A 20,095-nucleotide genomic window follows, 5' to 3' on the forward strand; every position below is an offset into this window, starting at 1 on the left:
GTTCATAACATCAAGTGCTTGTCACACAAGCATGAAGACCTGGGTTTAGACCCTCAGCACCCGCCCCCCCCCCCCGTGCCTCCACACAAAATGCCAGACAAGCTGTATCCTCGATCTATATAGAGTATCCGCATAGGCTCATACCTATAATGCTGTCACTAGAGAGACGGAGGTAAGAGGGTCCTGGGGCCTTGCTGGCCCAGGTAGGCTTGCCACGTAAGTCACCGAGCTGTAGGTTCAGTGTGAGACTCTGTCTTGTAAAATAGAGTGGAGAGGGTGAAGGAAGATGGCTCCGTGGGTAAGAGCACTTGTGCAAGAACAAAACCCGAGTTTCAATCCCTAGTACCCGCATAAAGTGCTGGGCACAGCTGCTTGTGCCTGTAACCCTGGCAGTCAGACCCTGAGATCTCACCAGCTGCCCAGTCTACCCCAAACAGCAAGCTCCGCATCCGAGAGAGGCCATGTCCCCAGGTGATAAGGCAGAGAGTAGTAGGCGGAGCCACCAGTGTTCTGCTCTAGCTCTCTCGTGTGTGCACAGGCTCACACACATACACACACACACACATACACACACACACTAGGCATCACATGGACTAATGTGGAAAGTAATAGAGACCTCTGATACTGAAGTCTTACCAGACACACACACACACACACACACACACACACACACACACACACACACACACATACACACACACACACAGAAGCACATACCCATGCATATACAATGCATTCACACAGCATCAGACTGAGTACTGGCCTGCAGGTGAAGTGAAGCACCTGGGCTCCCAGAGCCCCGTCTTCCTTTCCCCTCTCCACTCTATTTTACAAGACAGTTCTCACGCTGAACCTAGAGCTCAATGACTTGGCAAGGCTACCCGGGCCAGCAAGGCCCTGGGATCCTCTTACCTCTGTCTCTCTAGTGATGACATCATAAGCATGAGCCTATACAGAGGACATAGCTTACCTGGCGTTTTATGCACTAGCGGGAAATGTATCCCTGGAAATGCACTAGAGGGTCCGGGCAGAGCCTTTCCTCTCCCTATGGGCTTATGACTTCTCTTCCCACTGTAGGCATCTTTCTAGTGTGGGACAAACAATAGTGACCTTGGGTGGGAATAGTATGGCTCCTGGCTGTTTTCAAGGACACAGTGTTTTCCACTCTTGTGCTATCTTTCCTTCCTTCCTCCTCTCTGCAGCAGAGTCAGGGAGGCCAGCTCATTTCTGAACAAGTCTTAGAGGACACTTGAAAGAAACAAGCCAGAATCTGGGTCGGGAACTCTCCTTGCTCCCGGAGTCCCTGTTCAAGAAGCTTACACGGCACACGACAATTCACCAGTACACTGCACATCACAAACGGGCTTTGACTGAAGTTTCTGCTCAGGAAGATCTACCCTCTGGCTGCAAGCTGGACCGGGCCAAGGAGAATGCCAGGCCCTGGCTAGGAGTCTGCAGAGCAGGCTTCCTCAGTCTCTGCCCTGCCAGGGAGCACGTGTTAGACTCTCCCGACCGTTCGCTATTCATTTCCTTTGCATATTATACTTTACAGTCTGGTAGGAGGTTTACACACTAGGCGTCATGTTCATTTTTTTCCATTAAGCATAAAGAGGATGTCTACTGTATACAGAGCACTGTGCTTGGTGATGGGAGCATCACCCTGTGAGCTTACTGGTTAGAAGAGGAACTAAAAAAGGAAACCTGTGCATGGAAGAGTCGGGTGAGACGCTGGTACTCAAAGGGGCAGTGGAAGAAAGAGTGATGAGTTTTATTTAGTTTTGAAATTGACAAATAACATTTTTATGTATTTATCATGTACAGATTTATAGACACAAACACACACACACACAAACCCATTGAGTCAATTACTACATGTTTCTGCTCAGATATCATTTTGGCCACTAAGAGCTGTAATAAGAGTGGAATTGACTTTCAGGGATGATGGTCCTGGTGGAACAGACACGTTTGAGCATCTCTGAACTGAGAATTGGAAGCTGAGATGGTCTGTGTGGAAGGAAACAGTCACTGGATCAGCAGGGGTTTAGAGAGCGGAAGTGTTTGTTTAGCAGTAAGGCAGCAGAGGGTGGGAGCAGGTGAACTTCAGAAGTCTGCATGCTGCTGAGCTCCGCGTAGAGTAGACTGGCTCTTCACTCCACGCTCACCACTAGGTTCCACTGGCGTCCAGTAAGACTTGTGACTGTACAAGCTAACCCCGAGTTCCTGATGAATGCAGGCTGAAGGGGGGTGAGGGGGAGGGTCCCGGGGGAAACAATAGGGTAAGTGCAGGAATGTTGTTGCCTCACCAAATGCATATGGTGAAATTCAGTTCCTGTGGGATTCCATCAAGAGTTAGTTTCCCTCAGAATGTTTTCGGTGTTTATTTGTGTGTGGGTGTGCACATGTTGTGGGACAGGCGTGAGTACCCAAGTTAATTCCTGGAGCCCATGAAAAGGTGAGGGGAAGGAATCAATTCTACAAAGTTGTTCTTTGACCCACACATTCATACTGTTGTGCACATTTCCCCACCTCATCATACACAGACATATGAACACACACACACATACACATACATATGCATGCACAAACACATGCATGCATACACACATGCACGCACAATAAATAAAACGAAAAATAAAACATATAATTCACTGGTTTCCAATGTGTCACAAAGCTATGATCCTATCATGCCATCTAATTACAGAATATGTCCTTAGCACCAGGAAAAAACTTGTGCCCAGGAGCAGTCCTCTTTCAGCTCTCCCCTGCGTCAGCTCTTGAAATCACGAATCAGCTTTGGTCTCTATGTATTTGCCCACTTGGGGCGTCTCATGTAAATGAAACCACACTACACGTGGTCCTCTGGGCATGGCTTCTCTTACACCATAATGTTTCCAATGCTTTTTCAAGTTGTAGCATGCATCTGAACTTCACTCTTTTTGATTAACTGGGCATTGCATGGCTGTGCCACATCTTGAATAGTCATGTGTCAGCTGTTGGGGGATGGTCTGATATATTTTGATGCTAATTACCGCGTACTGTCCTGTGATTTACCTTTTGCTTAATAAAAAGCCATCCCACCTGGGCAGGGCAAAGGAGATAGGTGGGGCTAGGAGAGAGAGGAATTCTGGGAAGAAGAAAGACCACCACCAGGAGAAAGGAGACCTGGAAGGAGGAGAAGAAGGCCGCCATGGGTTAGCTGGAGGAGAAGCACATGGCCAGTGTGGATGCAGAATCCAGTCCAGATGAAGAACATTAGCAAGTGTATGGGATTATGGGTGGGAGGTAGCTTGATAGAGGTTATTGGAAGCAGATGGCATGGGATTGAGGCAGGGATCCCACGCCTGCCCCACTATGGGAGGTAGTTTAGAGGATTGATATCTGCCCTGCCCCAGGTTAACTAAGACTATTTTAAAATATAACAGGTGTCTGTGTCTTAATTGATTGCTAGCCGGGCCTACAGATAATACAGATAATTTAAAAACAATAGTCAGCCGATGAACATTTGGGTCTTTTTACTCACGACTGTGAAGGACAAGCTGCCATGGACAATCATTCACGTGCAGCTTCTTGTGAGAACAAGTTTTCTGTCCTTTGGGGGGAGCGTCAAATTGTAGAGTCATCATTTTTTCTTTTATTAAAAATAGATTCTTCTCACATAGCATATCCTGATTAGAGTTCCCCCTCCTTCTGCTCCTCCAAGTTCCTTCCCCCCTCCCCTCCCCTCCCTCCCCTCCACATCCACACCATTTCTGTCTCTCATTAGAAAACAAACAGGCTTCTAAGAGATAATAATAAAATAAAATATGATAAAACAAAAACGAACACATCAGAACCGGACAAAATAAACAGAAGGAAAAGATCCCAAAAGAAGGCTTAAGAGACAGAGCCCACTCATTTGCACACTCAGGAATCCCATTAAAACACTAAACTGCAAGCCATGATATATCTGCAAAGGATCTATGTGATTAAAAAGAAGAAATATATATATATATATATATATATATATATATATAAAATAAAAGAATAAAAATTAAATTAAAGTTGAAAAAGGAACAGTTTCGATGTGATTTTGTGAAACATGGACACTGTCTCCAAAGGTGACGCTGAGTTATTTTGTGTTGACCATCTATTGCTGATCAGGCAACCTATAGGTTTATCATTTTATGTTTAACTTTTTGATGAACTATGAATTTTTTCTCATGCAAGTGTGTTGTTTCACATTTCTGTTAGCATTGTCTGTCTGCATCTGCTACATTGCTATTATCTTTTCTTAAATTATAGCTTTCCAAGGGTTTTTGATGTCTTATTTCTTTGTAGTTAAGGCTTGCTTTCCCCACTGTTGGTTTTTGTTAGTTTTTTTTTTTAATGTCAATTTGGCACAAGCTAGGGCCACCTGGGAAGGATGCGCATGAGGGCATTTTTTTGACTAATGACTGATGTGTGAGGGCCCAGATCACTGTGGTCAGGGCCTCTCCTGGCCATAAGAAAGCAGGCTGAGCACGCCCTGGGGAACAAACCAGTAAGTAGCAGCATCCATCCACGGCAGCTGCATCAGTTCCTCTTTCTAGACTTCCGCCTGGAATTCCTTCCTGACTTCCTTTGATGATGAACCGTGATAGGAAGTATAAGGGAAATGAACCCTTTCCTCCCAAGCTGCTTTTGGTCAGGATGCTTTATCACAGCAACAGAAATTAAGACTAGTGCGGACTGAATGTGTCTTTGTGGCTTTTTGCTTTCTTTGGTGAAATGCCTATTCAAATACTGTGCTTCTTTTATTAGATGGCAGTGTCTTACTTCCATATATTTCTGCTATAGCTTCCGATTTCATTTTTGGGGGATGTGCTCTTGTAAGTCTCTGGCTTTGATGTGGTCTAATTTATTTTTTCTCCTGTTTGTACTTTTGCTGTCATGTCTCAGCAAGCACTGCCTCCCTCAGGGCAAGGAGGTTCTGTGTGATTTCTGAGCGCTAGTTTTACTTCCCACATTCAAGGCTATGGTGCACATTGAGCCTGTTTCGATGTAGGGCATGAGGTTGACTGAGCCTGTTTCAGTGTAGGGCGTGAGGTTGACTGAACCTGTTTCGGTGTAGGGCGTGAGGTTGACTGAGCCTGTTTCAGTGTAGGGTGTGAGGTTGATTGAGCCTGTTTCAGTGTAGGGCATGAGGTTGAGGCCCAACTTTCTTGCTCAGCATTTGGATAGCCAGTCACTCCGGCACAATATCTTGCAAACGCTATTCTTCCCCCCCCCCATAGTTAAGTAACGTTTATTCTAATGTAAAAAGAGTACATGTAAAATATGAGTCCATAGCACATATCTCCCCTTCAGTTCAGCTCGATAACTCCCTCTAGGTAATAGTAACTGCATTATACACTTAAATTTATGTTTAAATAATTCAAAGTAGGAAATCACTTAACGGGTACCTCTTAAATAATTCGAATTGACTCCAAATCCAATTATCCCTCAGTCTCACAGCCCCACAGAGACAGATTCCCACTGACGGTCTTTTTGGGTCACTCAACCATTTGTATGAATTCTCTAACCTTTTTTGAGATTAACATAACCACATCATTTCCCTCTTCCCTTTCTTCCCTCTAAACCCCCACACACACTTCTCCACTCTCCTTCAGGTTCATGACTGTTTTCATGAACTGTTATCCATGTATATATGTCTATGTGTACATATATATTCCAAAAAATAATCCATTCAGCATGTTGACCCTGCTAGAAGACACCATTGTACAGTAAGCTCCCTGATCCTCTGAGTCTTATAATCTTTTCGCCTCCTCTTCCCAATGTTTCCTGAGCCTTAGGTGTGGGAGTGGCGAACAACTAGTCTTTATCAAATAGAATTACCGTGTCATATCTAGGTGCTTCTGGACATGCTTCCAAAGGACTCTGTGTCCTACAAGACATACTTGTGCATCCGTGTTTATATTGTTCTATTTTAAATGGCAAGTGCACGGACACGCAGGCTGGACCCATTTCCACTTATTTTACTCTTTAACTTATTGGTTATGAGAGCATGTTGTTACTTCACATATTTGTAGATCCCCTAGTTTGGTCTTATTAATATCTAATTTAACCCCATTGTATAAGTGAAAGTATTTTTGTATGACTTGTAATTTTTAAATTTTTCTTAATGATTTTATCACCTGGCATAGGATCTATCCTGGAGAATATTTGGTATAGTTTGCTTTTGTTGGATGGCGTATTCTGATGCTGTTTGTTAACTTTATGTTTGTCTGTGGTGTTATTCAAGGCTTTATTTCCTTGTTGGTCTTCAACTTGTTCTATACGTTATTGAATGTGAACTCTTGAAATTGTCAGTGATGACGGTTTCATTATCTGTAATATTTCTGTTTGCTCTTTCAGTCCTGGATACGTTTTAGGGACTGTCATCAAGCACATAAATGTTTACAATCGCTCTAGCTTCCTGGTGTATTAACCCTGTATCTTGTCTTTCCCTTTGAACAGATCTCATTCTGTAGCTCAGGCTACTCTTTTTTTTTTTATTAAATATTTTTACACACAGATTTATATTATTACACATATATACAATAAACCACCTACAGCAAGAAAAACCCATGACACAATCAGGACTTATTTAAATGTTACATTCATAGTGTTTTGGCTATTTGTATTTGGTGTCCTTGAAGAAAATGTCTTTCCTATCTTGGTCAGTCTAAAATTCTGAATGTAAATCAATATCTATCATATCCTGTCACTATCGACTTAAAACATCTATCTAGACCTAAAAACATCTTAACCCCTAAACAACCAAGCTTAATTGTAAAACTAAACTACCTGGTCTTCAACCCCATCAGAGACTTGAGAAGGAATAAAATTGATTACTTGAGTATACTGACTCAGGCTATTCTCAACTCATTATTGTAGCCCAGGCTAGCAAGTTAATGGCAATCTTTTTGCCTTAGCTTCACAAGTGCTGAGATTATAGACATGAGCCACCTTGCCTATCTCTTATATTTAAAAAAAATCTATAATAAGTTTGCCATAAGCCCTATTTTGTCTGGTTGCATAACTTAACTCCACCCTCACTTTGAGGAACTGTTTCATTGGACTAGAAGCCTTACTCATCAGTCCTAGCGCTGGGGATGTGCTATTTCACTACCACGGGCCTTACTGAAAAAGTCCTTCATTTTATTGAGAGGTTCCTGTGTGCCATGAGTCTTAGATTTACTAGAGTCCTTCCTGCTGTTTTCAAGAGCCTTGGTCTTTCAAATAGTTGATTGTGGTGCATCTAGGATTGCGTGGCTGTGGGTTCATCCTTCCAGAGTTCACTGGTCTTCTTGGATGTGTCTATGAGTGTTTTCTCCACAGTGGGAAGTTTTAGGTATCCTGTTTTCAGATAATCCATTGTCTTCTTTTACTCTTCCTCCCCGCCTTGAGACTCCTGAGGCACATGTGTGCTTTTGCTTGATGGTGCCCTGCTGGCCTTTGGAGGCGTTCAATTTTGCTGATATTGTTGTTTCTTTTTGTATCTTAATGTAGATACTTCACTTTCAAGTTCTCTGATTTTTCTACTAGCTCAAATATTCTTTCAGGTTTCTTTCAAGTTTTTTTCTTTCAAATATTCTTTTAAATTTTTATTTCTGCTAATATGCTTCCAACTCCAGGATTCCTTTTATTTTACTTTTTCAAGACAGGGTTTCTCTGTGTAGGTCTGGCTGTCCTGGACTCACTTTGTAGACCTGGCTGGCCTCAAACTCACAGAGATCTGCCTTCCTCTGCCTCCTCGAGTGCTGAGTTTGCAGGCGGGCACCACAGTGCCCAGTGAATTTCTATATTTTTTTTAAAACAAAATTTCTATGTCTGTATTCTCTATTGGGTAAGACTTGCTTGAATGTTTTCCCCAGTCTTCTAGAGATGGCTTCCTTTAGCTCTGGATCTATTCAAAGCAGGTCATTTAGGCTCTTTAGTAAGTTCATCATCAGAGCTTCCTCAGGGGCAGGTTTTATATCTATAACATACATTAGCTATTTACTTATTTAGCTGTATGTCACACAGTCATCCGTTGAGGCATACACATTTTAAATAATGTAATGTGGTAATCTAGACACCCTGTCTTTTCTTTCCCTGGAGCATTTTGCTGCTACTACTTGCTTAGGTGGTGTTTATGAGCTAAGTCTGAAAAGGCAGTATTCATTGCTATATTCAGCCACGGAAATTCCTGCTCAGCTAGGTGCTCAGTTAATGACAGGATGGAGATTATCATAGGTGTATTGAACCAAATACATCTCAGCCTTTGACAACAGGCACTTCGAGCATACTGGAGCACACCATCAGCAGCGTGGCGGGCAGTTTACATCTTTGCCGCAGGAGTGAAGAGCCTGGGCCTTCTCAGGCCTTCTCTGGCCACCCTGGCAGCTCTGCTAATGGATGAGGCCTCCAAGGAGTAACACATGAGGTTTGCAAAGTCCCCTGTGGACAGTTTACGCCTCAGATTTCCCTTTACATGGTTGCTCAGCTTCTCCTTTGCTTCAGCTATTGTTCCTGCCTCTGCTTCAACCGTAGCCGCTGCTGACGGCTCTTAAAAATCATTTACTTTAAAGTTATTTGTGTTTATTCTTGGAACATTCGATGTGCACAGCGTATCTTGTATACAATGTATCTTATTCATATCCGCCCCTCGCTCCCCATTTCAACCCCCCCTCCCCCGCCCCGCGTCCCAGGCCCTGCCCAACACATCTCCCAAACAATTTCATGTCCTCTTTTTAAATGTTAATTTTTATGAATATTATTTTTAATCCACTGAATCCTAAAAGAACTGCGCATGTGTGTGTGTGTATAGTATGAGGTCATGCACTGGGACATAGCCAGCCTGCTAGTGACCACCCCTCTCCTAAGAATAGTGACTGTCCCCACAATGGTCAGTATTTCCTAAGCTAGGGGTGGCATTAGTAGTCCTTCTCCGACCCATGGCGGAATTTTAACTTAGTTCACGTGCACAGAAACCATGTCATGTCCAGAAGACGGCATTTCCCTTTCATCACTCAGCACTTACACTTTTTTTTCTGGCCTGTCTTCAGTGACGCTCCCTGAGCATTTGTAGGGTGTTTATGTATTCATGACGGGGGCGGGGCTTGGTTGACCTGGCACTCACTATGTATCCTAAGCTGGCTTCAGACTTGCAGCAATCCTCCTGCTGTAGCATCCAGAATGAGGAAATGGCAAATGTACTTTGCCCACCAATTGCTGATGATTCCTTTCAGTAAAATGTGCGAGGACGTTAACAGTGACAGCACTGACTCAGACTGAATGACGGCACCAGCGGGCTAGAGAGTGGTGGTTCTCAGGCAGTGGCTTTGGGAGCTCCTGTCCCCTCTGCCCTCTGTCACACTGCCCTGGTGAGGCTGCTAATTTCCAAGCCTACTTTGATTTTAGGAAGGTCAGTGGGATAAGACAAGTTAAACCAGCACATTTTGGTGTTCAGTGACATCCAGCAGGGTTTGAGCCAAACCCTGATGCTCTGACATAGTTGATAAGTTGGTGTTTACAATTTTCTACCAACAGTCTAATTGCTTTGATGGAGGAATGGCAGTCTCACTCCATCTCTCCCACTGACATCAGACTCATCTTAAAATACTAACAGCTACCCTTCTGTTTACTAACTACCATGTGATATCAACAAGCAGATTTGTAAGGCCCTGTTTATCCATGCTATTCTCACCTCATTTGTGCACCGTTGCTGAAGTGCACACATTTGGTTCTGTGATAACCACAGCCTGGCTTCACTCTTGTGTAGTTTTGTCACTTTATACAGCATTGTGTCTTTTGTCCTTTATAATTAAAGTTTTAATGATTAATATTTATCATGCTGTATCCTTTAAGAAATCACAAATTCATAGATATCTGAGTTTTCAACTTTGCTTAAACTTTCATGTTTAAAGATTCCAAGACACATTTTGTATACTGTTGTTTACTATCAAAGACTATTCTTCCTGTCTCGAGTCATTTCCAGATTGGTCGCATGAATTAAATTTCATCAGCAACATATGTATTTCTCTGTAGCCTAATATTTATGAGATGTACTTGAAGTTATTAATGCAGTTGAACAACTTTTATAGATTCTTATTTTCATGTGAAATTTCTATGTTTTTGCTATTGTCTTAAAAGGAGTTACAACTATCTCATAAATAGTGGTTACTTCATTCTCCTACCTTTTAAAAAGTCACTGTGAGGTTATCTTTCAACAACATGTGATGCTGAAGGCATTTGTAGGCTGTTTTCCTTAACTTTAACTTGCGCCTTCATCTTTGTCACAAGTTTGAAAGTACTGAATGCCATCTTTTTGTTCCAGCAATAAAGCTAAAATGTTTAAATGTTTCTTAGATGCTAGTAACATCAGCGCTCTCAGATATTCAGTGAAGATTATCTTTAGTCCCAGCTACAGTTTAAAGTCCCCCAGCCTCTCCTCAGCATATTGAATAGGATGCTACTTTGTTAATTGGGAGCAACATGCTCTGAGTGCATCATAAAGAATGCACACACAAGATTCTAGCGTAGGCCACCAGAAGGGAACCGGGGACCTTCTCTAGAGTCTACAGCACTGCGTTTCCTCAGAGCCTCGTCTGAATTTTGCTTTTTCTCAGTTTAAGGCCAATCCTCCAGCTGTGGCTTTTGAACTATCGGGGGAGACGGATGGTATATTTACGATAGAAAAGGATGGATTACTGTATCACACACAAGCCCTGGACCGAGAGACAAGAGCAGTTCACCATCTCCAGGTGAGCCGAAACCAGCAGCTTGCAACCCCAGCCTCCGGGGCACCTTTGTTCCAGGAGTCCCTGACTACCTTTGCCCCTTCTTGTTCAGCTCTCCAGACGTTAGTGGCAGAACTGCAATCCTCATATCACGTTCCCTCCCTCCCTCCCTCTCTCCCTCCCTCCCTCTCTCCCTTCCTTCCTCCCTCCCTCTCTCTTTCCTCTCCCTCCTTCCCTTCTTTTATCTCTCCTTCTCCCCACCATTTTGAAACCAACTACAGAGGCTTTTTGACCAGAGTAATCTACTTGACATGATCAAAGGCCACAGATGGCCTTTCAGGTACTGGGGCTGAAACCCAACAGTGTGCCCTGATGTGCACTGGTGCTTGGCCTGTGGCTATTGTGTGGGCTCTATAGCCACAGTGAAGGCAGCATCAGTGCTGGGCAGAGAGAGCCCCTGGGGCCCCAGAATGCAGAAGGAACTGATGGTCCGAGGCCTACTGGAAGTGCTCTTCCTTTTCTTCCCCACATAGCTTCCTAGTGGGTGTCTGAACAGCCAGAATGGCAGAGAGCCAACTGAAAAAGAGCAACCGGGCAGCATCTTGTCTGCCGCCTTCTGCCATGGGCTCTGTAGATGGACCACTGTGTCAGCTCTGAGGAGTCATAGCACACCATCCTCCATAGCAGGGTGTGCCCTGGGTCTAGAACCCTGAACGGATAGCTAGAAAGCTGCTGCCATCACCAGGCTGCCTTAACTGATCAGACCCCCATCTTAGAAGCACACAATTTGGACTTTTGTGGGTTCTTCATCTTCTGCAGTCATCAGGCCACTGGTCTTTTGAGTTTTAAGTTCCTATAAGTGACTTTTGGGCATGTGAACTGAAGTCCAGGGTCACCACTGGTTTTCTTTTCCTCAACAACAGCTTGCGGCCCTGGATTCTCACGGAGCTATAGTGGAGGGCCCAGTTCCCATCATCATAGAGGTCAAGGACATCAATGACAACCGGCCGATGTTTCTCCAGACAAAATATGAAGGCTCAGTGAGGCAAAACTCTCGCCCAGGTAAAGTAGGCAGGAGCCTGCCACTGTCCGTGGGATGATGAAATAGCAGATGGTGGCTGACCGTTGTCGCTATAGCTCCTCAAGAATTTACTTTCTTACATAAATTTCATAGCTATCTGAGTGTTGATTTATTGTACCTATTGCTCCCGACCAGAGTCCCCCATCCTTGGTCCTGCTTAGTCTTGGGTACCGAGGGGCGTTTGGAAGTATGCCTGACCTCTATCTATGAGATGCCTGAAACACTCCCCTTTCTAAAATGTGACAATAAAATGTCTCTAGGAGGCTGGAGAGATGGCTCAGCTGGACCCCTTTCTGCTCTTCGGAGGACCTGAGTTTGGTCCCAAGCACTCATGCTGGGTGCCCCACGAATGGCCTGTAACTCTAGCTCCTGGGGAGGCAATGCCTTCTTCTGGCCTCTTGGGCACCCACATTTGTGTGCACATTCCACCCCATAGTTAAAAACAAAGTAAACATTTCAAAGAGTCTTTATCTTGCCCAATGTACTGTGAAAGTCAAAACTACGCTTCTTTAGTGGAACTTTCAAGCGCCACGGGGCTCTAGGCCACCCGAGACACTCTGGGAAGGCGAGCTTGCTCTGCCACATCCTTGTAGGATGCTTGCAGTCACTGTGGGCCCTTTTCTCATGGCTGTTCCCCAGCGGTGGCCCACTCCTCTGTGCTGCACTGGCCTACCCTCCATGTCCAGACCCTGGGTACATCAGCTCGTATCAGTAACCTCTTGTGTTACTCAACCTTTTTCTCTCAGTCTTCAGTGCCCATAAGACAGGCGCACTGTCCCTGTCCCTTGTCCCTGGGGTGGAACACCAAAGACTCCCTTATGCTGACTTTGCTATGTCAGAATCTTCTAGACAGTAACATCTTTTCTCTCCATGAATCAAACCTTCCAAAGAAGTAATTTTTCAAAAGCTGGGCGCCCAGGACTCCTGTGGTATCTTACAAGTTAGGGGTAACTTACACAAGAATTTAAATCTGTGAGTTGTTTCTAGTGGTTTCCTGGTCAGTGTTTAACATCCATTTCTCCCAGGCTGAGTGAGAAGGCAAGTGATTTGTACTGTTTGCAAGGTTTTAGGGTATAAATACCCTACCAAATTGTCAGTGCTATTTAAAAAATGAGTTTATAGAGTTTGGGTCTGGTTACTTTTAGTGTATGGTGGGGTTTTTTTTGCATGTTTTTTTTAATAATCAAGTTTATAAAAAAACTAAAAAATAATTGACCTAAAAAAATTTCTGAAAATTCAAGATTGTGCTCTTCAGAACTGAGTCAGTGCAGTATTGGCTAATGCACCAGCACTTACTGTGTTAGAAATTAAAACACTTGTTTATTAAATAATTTAAAAGAACACAGAACATTTAATGAAAAGTGTATTTTTCAAGACACAAATACTTTAATAAGAAAAAAAAATGATGTTGTTTGAATCTTTGCAAGTTTTTTTTAAAATGTCTGGATGAATTAAAAACAGTTGGGTTAATGGTATTTTCTGCATTTGTGTTGTTACCACATGCTATTTTTGTTGAAGTAGTGCAAGACAAAAATTAGCCTCACCCAGATGTGTGGCTTAGAAAAAGAGGAATAATTTAATGGTATTTTTGGGCATTGTGGACATTCTTTGATATAATACTGGAACCTGAAAAGCAGGTGTTTCTTGCAGATTCATTAATGCTATATTCTGTAATAATTCACATTAAAACCCATTGAATTATCTTGTTCTTAAATGGATCTTTTCAACATGTGATTTCTAACACCATGAACTTGAAATATGCTCAAGAGCTCCCATGGGCTCTTGGCCATACTTTGAAGAAACCCTGTTGTAGGGAGAGGGAGCAAAATAAAGATTTGATCTCCCGTTTCCCCACTGTTAGGCACTCTCTCCCATTTTCTCTGTGGCTCAGGAGGCAGGATGCAAATACAGATGGTTCATGTCTCATTTCTCCTCTTCTGTGTATGCTTTGTTACCAGGAAAGCCTTTCATGTACGTCAATGCTACAGACCTGGATGATCCCACTACTCCCAACGGCCAGCTTTTTTATCAAATTGCCATCCAGCTTCCCAGTATCAACAATGTTATGTACTTTCAGATCAATAACAAAACAGGGGCAATATCACTGACCCGGCAAGGTAAGGCAAGGCAAGCCCTTGTGACTCTGTCAGAGGAAGGGCTGCCATTCTTGGAGTCACTTCCTTTCTCCTCCTTCTCCTTACTTATTTAGGAGCCGTAGAATTGGACCCAGCTAAGAATTCTTTTTATAACCTGGTGGTCTCAGTGAAGGACATGGGGGGCCAGAGTGAGAATTCCTTCATCGATACCACATCTGTGGATATCACTGTGAAAGAGAACATCTGGAAAGAGCCAGAACCTGTGGAGGTTGCAGAGAACTCGACCGACCCTCACCCCATCAAAATCACCCAGGTAGTGTCCAGGTGACATTGGCAGCTAACTAAGAACCAACCTTGCAATGTGGAGGCCTGCCACTGGTTGTCTTACAAGATATGTTATGCATCATGTAATTACAAAGAAAATTAATCAGTCAAGGCCCTACATCTCCAGGGCTCATCATCATTAGCAGAAAACTTACACACACACATACATACACACACACACACACACACACACACACACACACACACACACACGTGCACTACGCACACACACACTGTTGGAGAGACTTCATTCACACTCACTTTAGACGGGTGTTTTATTCTCATCCAGCAGTGTGAAATATAGCTGCTTTACAGTCAGTTGTGTGGCATATGGTAAACCCTCAATACATGTTGTTAGTAACAATATCAGAGAAGCCGGGCTCTGTCTATGTATCAGGTCTTACTATAGAGTATTTTTTTATTGTTGTAAAAGAACTCTAGGGGTTGGCAGTTATTTTTTATCTCTGAAATCTTCCAGACTTAAATATTTGAGAGGGTGTACCTCATCACATGTCTCAATTAAATGAATGAAGAAGAGCCTAAGGAAGAAGTTCTCAACCTGTGGGTCGCGACCCCTTTGGGGCTGGGGGCGGGGGTGGGGTGGGGGTGGGGGTGGGGGAGAGGTGTTGACCCTTTCACAGGTGTTGCATATCAGATATTTAAATTATGATTTGTAACAGTAGCAAAATCAGCAACAAAGTAGCACGAAGAACTGCATTAAAGGGTCACAGCGTTTGGAAGGTCGAGACCCACCTTGCTAAGGCATCTTCTGTTGCTCTTAACTCATCTTCACTGTGGACCTTAGCAGATCATCATATAGAACATCATGGTTTAGTTAGTCCCAGAGGATGCCAGCTACGCCACGATGCACACCTTGCTTCATAAGCTGACGTCACACCAGTCAGAGTTCTTTAAGAAAACAACTCATGACTCTGTGTGTTTGTAAGAACTGCTGCAGGGGAGTTGCTTGCTTTTGAAGTTAGTTGAAGTAGAAAATGAAGAAAAAGTAACTCAGATGTCCTAAGAAACTACTCATATGCAGGGAGAGTTGCGCGACATTCTGAAGTGAGAGCCAGGAAGCCGCGTACTACCGTTTCAGGCTGTCTGTCCACACTCCTTTCCTCGCCCTCCACTTGGGCACGCAGGTGCAGTGGAACGACCCCGGGGCCCTGTATTCCTTGGTCGACAAGGAGAAGCTGCCACAGTTCCCGTTCTCAATTGACCAAGAAGGAAATATTTATGTGACTCAGCCTTTGGACCGAGAGGAAAAGGACGCGGTGAGTAAAATGGGAAGTTTCATGGGTGACAAGGACAAATCCTAAGTCAACTTACAGTTGAGGACAAAATTAGTTGAACATTAAAACAAGACAAAACAAAATAAAACCCAACAACCATATTACAGGTCCTAGAAGTTTATGCATTCTCAGAGACACGATAATTAGATAACTTCCCTATAAACCCAACCAATTTCATCCCAGCACCCCCCACCCCCCATTTCTCAGCTCTAAGTATGTTGACAGTAAGGTGCAAGATGGTAAATGAAACAGTGATTTTTCTGTACCTGCTAAAGTGGATAGTGAAGGAGTCTTAACTGTGGCCTTGATATTGCAGTATGTTTTCTTTGCAACTGCCAAGGATGAGACTGGAATGCCGCTTTCATACCCACTGAACGTTCATGTGAAAGTTATTGACATTAATGACAACCCGCCGACATGTCTGTCCACAATGACTATATTTGAAGTCCAGGAGAACGAGAAACTGGGTAAGAAATGAGAGCTGCCTGATGCTGTGTGCCCATCCTTCTTATTCCTTCTGTGAGCCCTTCCTCGCCTCTGGAGCATCAGGCAAGCCTATTCTGTAGCACACTGTTTGTATCTAGTACAGCACAGAGATGGACCGTATCGTGAGAATTATACAGGTGCAACACTGTGAAATGACCAGTATCTCTGGTCCTCTTAAGTCGGTGCCTTAAGATGGTGTAACTGCCATCACCGCCACTGTTTTCACAAGAGTTACCCTCAGTACCACCAATGGTGGTATCCCTGCACAGCAGCACCCTGCGTACATGTCCTGGGGGGGTACCCCCTTGCAGGATTTTTCCCTTCAGTTATCTTCTTTGACTTCTAAACAACTCAAGAGAGAAAACCTCATCTGACTTGCTAAAGAACTTGATCATTTACAACCACAGCCAGATGCCCCACAACAAGTAGACAATACCAAGTTCAACTTAACCCCACATTTCCCTTTCTAGGAAGCCAATGAAAACTGGGGAAGCTGCCAAGCGAAGTTAAGTCTCAGACATGCACGTCCCTCTGATCTGTCTACATTTGAGAAATCTGTATTCCCCCACTAGCTTTAAGTTTGTACAGGAGCAACACTGTGAGAGTGCTAGCCGTTTCTGAGGGTTTGCTGTCCCTTCCTTAGATTTGAGATGCTTGTCTGTTTCCTTCTTGGGCTTGAGCCCATTGAGTAGGCTGGCGTTTCTTTCAGGGTTGAGCTGTATGCTTTTTAAGCTTGTGAGGTTAGCAGCTTTGCGCTCCTCGTGGGTGGGGGCCTGCCTGCCTGGGGATGGACATTCTCATCGGTTTCCTTTAATCTCTCTGCTCTGGCTGCCACACAGCTGTGACACAGCAGCTGCTTTCCTGGTGGCTTGGTGGCTTTTCCTCGCTTGTGATCATTCCTTCCTTCCTGGTGTTGAGGGCCACACAGAGGTGACTTGCTATCTGTGCGTCCTGCTGAGGCGGGCTTTGTTTCATTTACCACAACTTTTGCTTCGATAGGAAAGGTTAAAATCATAGCGTGAAAGATTTCAGTAAATATAAGAAATGATGTCACGTGACGATTGTGTAATGGAATAATTACATGACAGCCTTGTGGCTTTATGCTTTCCTGAAGGTGGGGGTGGCCTGAGGTGCTGAATGGAGGTGGAAAACCCTTTAGAGACTTTCTAGATGATACTGCGAGTCTCTTCATATGGGGCTGGACATACGCTCGCTCTACTTGTTATCTAGTGTTGCCATTACAAACTGCCTTCACATTTAGCAGCTTCAATGGCAGACACTCATTACATCAGTTTCTGTGAGTCATGCGTCTGATTGCAGTTGAGTTTGGGCCTCTGATACAGGGACAGGAAGAAGGAAAAGGAAGAAGGGAGAAGCAATGTGGAAGTCACAGTGTTTCTATAACTTGATCTTGGAAGTGATGTCCCAACCCTTGGGCCACCTTCATCTCATCAGAGTCAAGTCATTAGGCCCCACTCTCAGTGGCAAGGTGGAAGTCATGGAGCAGGAGGACGGGAGAAGAGGAGAGCCAGGGGCCACCTGAAGGCTGCCTGCTCATCTGGGAGGAGGGCAGTGTAGTTTTCTTAGACTGGCGAGGTCACTGTTAGCCAAATAAACTGGTCAGGGAGTCGGTATGCTACCTGCTTCATGAGAAGTGAGAATTTGCTTTGTAAAGGTTCTTCGTGAAGTCTTTCAAGGGTGGGGAATTCTATATAAATCAACGGGACATGTTTCCGTATGCAGCGTGTGAGAGGTACAGACAGGGCATCCTCTTCTCCAGGGCCTGCTGCTTCGTCAGCTATCCAGACATACACAGGCGGAAGCACGAACCCAAAGCGCTGACGCATTCCTCTTACGTCTATTCTGCCCTTTTGCTGTCTACGTGTATGTCAGTATCTCATAGGTCAACTTGTATTCTCCGGTCTTCTCAGCACGGACTGTAATTCCTGAATCCCACCAGTGACCAAGCGTCTCATGAAGTCCCTCCCACCTTAGAACAGCCCCAGGTGCTCTCACGTTTGCCGCGTCTGCCCTCGAATCAGCTTGGGTTGAGCCTGGCCCGGCTCCAGTCACTCAGACGCTGGGTGTTCCTTCCTCTCCTGGTTCATCCAGAGCCTTGCTGCTGTCACCAAGGGATGTCTGTGATGATATCACTGCGCCTCTGACAGCAGGAGGTTTCCTGTGGAGAGAAGAGCATCACTCTCTCAGCACCTCACGTGCACGTGCCTGGAGGAGATGTTTAAAATACTGTTCTTGGGAGGTCAAACCTCACCACAAAGTTTCCTCAGTTGTTTTGCATTTGGAAAAGAGTACAAATTCCAAACGGCCCCTGAGCTCAGCCATCAGCCCTGTGGTGCCCAGTTCCCTTCAGATGCAGTACTTCTCCTTTCTGTCCTCTAAAACCCAACCCCTGTAAGAGTCTATATAAGCCAGTGGGCGCAAACTGAGGGAAGTGAAGGGTGTGATTCTATTCAAATAGAGGCATTCAGCTCAAGTAAACCTCAGGAGAACTTCTTACTGCATGTAAGGAAACCTGCCTTTCCCATTTTATAGATCTGGATGACCTCAGAATCTAATCAGATTTTGCCGAAAGAGCTGATGGAAAACAGAATCATATCCACTCGCCTCTGGAGGGCCCAGGTCCAGAATACATAGGGCCATAACATGTGGCATGTGAGTGTGTGTGCGTGCGTGTGTGTGTGTGTGTGTGTGTGTGTGTGTGTGTGTGTGTGTGTGAGAGAGAGAGAGAGAGAGAGAGAGAGAGAGAGAGAGAGAGAGAGAGAGAGACTGTTTCAAAGCAAACAAAAGAAAAAAAAACCATGCTGAGAAGCTTCTGAGGAATGGTGCTGAGGTTCCCTCTGACTCCCACACCCACATGTATACCAATGTACACCCACAAACACACAGCAAGTGAGATAAAGACCCAATGATGGCCTTAATAGAACCTGACTGGAGTTCCTGTGATGAAATATAGAGAGAAAATGCATGGGGGTAGAGGGAGATAGCCAGGGAGAGGACCTTAGCATAACGACTTCATCAACACCTTGATTTCATGTGTCCAGCCTCTAGGGCGTTGGGAGAGCAGATTTTTGTTTAGGTCTCTTAACGGACGATACTTTAGGGCAGTCTTGGCTAACAGGCCCATCCCAGTGTGCAACAAAGCACACCGTGGAAAAACTGCAAGGAGCCAAAATCAGTCGAATGTCTTTGTTCACCACCCAACGTTCTTTTCTGTGTTTTCTCAGAACCTGCTTTATGAACACGAGGAGCTGGTGTGAGCTGGTTTTCATTGTTTTTCCACAGGGAACTTCATCGGGACCTTTATTGCCCATGACATGGATGAAGCAAACACTGCCAACAGTATTTTGAAGTATAAGCTTGTAGACCAAAGCCCCAAAGTTCCCTCTGATGGACTCTTTCTCATTCAAGAGTATGAGGGAAAGGTCCAGTTAGCTAAACACTCCTTGAAGAAGCAAGACAACCCTCAGTACAACTTGACCATAGAGGTGTCTGACAAAGGTTAGTACTGCACCCACTGAGGTGACTGTCCCCAGCTGTTTTCCTTCTACTTAATGATCCGTGACACTGTTCCACACTGGTAGAATTCTTTGCTATCTTTGGGAATTCAAGAAAGCCAGACAAGGCTGTTTTCTCAAGAGCTGGAGGGCCAGATCAGGAAACATTATATTGTCTTTGGTGCTCTGAGAACCAGGTATCAAGAGAGAGTTGGTGATTATCTCAAAAGGGGATGCCTTTGAGAAAAATGGAAGGGAAACTTTGAAGTCTAGGGGATCACCAGACAGCAATACTGTCTTGACTGTGATGGGAGGGGTGCTGACAGGAATGTTCTAGACCACTGAGCAGTCTAAGGAGAACTCCAGATAGCTTCCTGGAATTCTGCAGGGCCATTACCTCTGGGGATAGGTCCACCTTTGCATCACTACTTGCTCAGTAATTGTCTGGGGCCAGCCAATGGGAGATGAGGTCAAATGCAGTGCCGGTCACAGCATAACAGTGCAGCCACCAGATCATTAGTCCAGCCATTAAGAGTCTGCCAGTCCACAGTCTCACGATGACAATAATCACAAAACA

General features: G+C 44.5%; 1 protein-coding gene across 5 annotated transcripts in view; it reads left to right on the plus strand.

Annotated features, from left to right (window-relative positions):
* Positions 1–20,095, plus strand: part of CDH17 (cadherin 17) — a 61,729-nt gene that overhangs the window by 17,611 nt on the left and 24,023 nt on the right. For all 5 annotated transcript variants that reach the window (XM_084776897.1, XM_084776894.1, XM_084776895.1 and 2 more), the window contains exons 4-10: positions 10,611–10,745; positions 11,645–11,783; positions 13,761–13,919; positions 14,012–14,211; positions 15,368–15,499; positions 15,834–15,984; positions 19,307–19,522. In XM_084776897.1, the coding sequence (XP_084633023.1) occupies positions 10,611–10,745; positions 11,645–11,783; positions 13,761–13,919; positions 14,012–14,211; positions 15,368–15,499; positions 15,834–15,984; positions 19,307–19,522 (1,132 nt within the window). The remainder of the gene's footprint in view (positions 1–10,610; positions 10,746–11,644; positions 11,784–13,760; positions 13,920–14,011; positions 14,212–15,367; positions 15,500–15,833; positions 15,985–19,306; positions 19,523–20,095) is intronic.

Source organism: Acomys minous (genome assembly GCF_964271855.1).
Source record: "Acomys minous genome assembly, chromosome: 1".
Lineage (NCBI taxonomy): Eukaryota > Metazoa > Chordata > Mammalia > Rodentia > Muridae > Acomys > Acomys minous.